At 37.0% G+C, this 1896-nt stretch overlaps 1 protein-coding gene across 1 annotated transcript; it reads right to left on the reverse strand.

The window, feature by feature from the left end:
* Positions 1–332: 332 nt before the first annotated feature.
* Positions 333–1430, reverse strand: LOC139902056 (uncharacterized). Its single transcript, XM_071884713.1, has one exon. It carries the CDS (start codon positions 1428–1430, stop codon positions 333–335), a length of 1098 nt encoding a protein of 365 aa, XP_071740814.1.
* Positions 1431–1896: the final 466 nt, after the last annotated feature.

Here is a 1896-nt window from a genome sequence, read left to right on the forward strand (position 1 = left end):
ACCTAAAAATTTTCCTTCAGTTTCGCCAAAACTACACTTTGACGGATTGAGCTTCATATTTATCCCGTGCAATGTATCAAATGTTTCCCGCATATCGTCTAAAATGCGCGCTTGCGTTGTGCTTTTAATTATTAATCATCCGCATAAGCCTCGAGGTTGCGCCCAATTTGAGTTTCAAACGCACTGTCAATTAGCCGTTGGTATGTTGCACCCGCATTGATTAAACCAAAAGGAATCATTATAGAAGAAAATATACCCTTGCCTATATGGAAAGCGGCTTTATCTGCATCTTCCCTAGCCATTGGAATCTGATGATATCCCCTCGCGACATCTTAAAAACATTTGTACGCAAAGGCATGCAATGATTCCACTTTTAAATCAATTTCTGGAAGTGGATAATTATCTTTAGGGCATGCTTTATTCAGGTCTTTGAAATCAATGCACATTCTCCATGAGCCAACAGGCTTTTTCACCAAAACTGGGTTCACAATCCATGATTGATATTGAACTTCGCGTAAGATACCTGCGGCCACCAGCTTTGTTACCTCTTCACATAGCCATTTAGTGCGATCTGGGGCCATAACCCTGCGCTTCTGGACTACAAGCTTTAAGGCAGGATTGACATTGAGCTTGTGTTCCGCAATATGATGCGGAATGCCAGTCATATCATTCTCACACCAAGCAAAAACATCCATGTACTCCATGAGTAACTGCACAATCTGCTTTTTTGTATCTGCACTAATATTAAGGCTAACTTTAATTTTTTGATTAGGATACTCAAGATTAACCACTACCATATTATCCGCAGCATCAGTGCATTCTTTAACTGCACTTTTCATATTAACCGCCGCACAAATAGGGATGAAACTCGCCGAACTTATCGTTGCAACACCTTTACGCGTTGTAAATTTAATCATGCCTTGAATAATAGATGGAACAATTCCGAATTTACCCAACGCAGATATGCCCAATAACATGTTGTAGCGAGAAGAAGTCCGCATAACATAGAAATTTAGTTGTGCTTGGCGCACTAAATTAGCATCATTTTCATCAAAAAGCTCAATATTTAAAGACAATAGCCCTATAGGCCAAGAAGATTCTCCCGCAAAACCGGTTAGCGAGGCTGCAGTAGGTTTTAAGTTTTCCCTAATACTCTCCGGCAATTGAACAAAACATTGCTCATAAACAATGTCAAAACTACTGCCATTATCGACATGAACTTTCATAATTGTGATTTCAATCTGCGTGATTTTGCATGATATTACTATCGGCATCTCAGAGAAATCTTCGCTTTGCATTTTGGGAAAACTTATTGGCGCGAACTGCCATTTCTGAAGCATTTTTGCCGATTTTCGCTTTCTTCCCCTCTTTTGAGCATTTGCTTGTATAGTGATAGCGGTATCACAGACGTTTGCATTATTATTCGCCATTTCCACGAATAATCAAATTGCCGTGAATTTCGGACGTATTCACATGTGAATCATCAAAACAATACACGATTAGAATTAAACAGGCTAATTTATTGTTCGATAGCATAAAACAAAAAATTTCGAGTTTAATTTTGAACGTGTCCCACGGATGGCGCCAAATGATCAATCCTAAATTAAAGATACTTAATTAAGGATTAGGTGCAATGAGATTATGTGACAACCCGAAATTTCTGACCAAATTTAAACTTTATCTTTATATTATTCCGACACGATAAGCAAAATTTGTTAAGTTGAATCTCAAGAAGTGTAAACTGTATTCATACATTCATTTAACCTTGACCAAACCCTGACAATTCACGAACCATTATAATTGGATTGGAAAATATACGTATATATATATATACAAAAATATAATATTAACTTAGTAAAAAAAACGTCCCGATTTAAAATAATATATTTTGATAAA

The sequence above is a fragment of the Rutidosis leptorrhynchoides genome, chromosome 3 (genome assembly GCF_046630445.1).
Source record: "Rutidosis leptorrhynchoides isolate AG116_Rl617_1_P2 chromosome 3, CSIRO_AGI_Rlap_v1, whole genome shotgun sequence".
NCBI lineage: Eukaryota > Viridiplantae > Streptophyta > Magnoliopsida > Asterales > Asteraceae > Rutidosis > Rutidosis leptorrhynchoides.

Bases quoted from the DNA above. Each gene is read 5' to 3' on its own strand.
- LOC139902056 (XM_071884713.1), bottom strand. From the start codon at position 1,430: ATGGCGAATAATAATGCAAACGTCTGTGATACCGCTATCACTATACAA.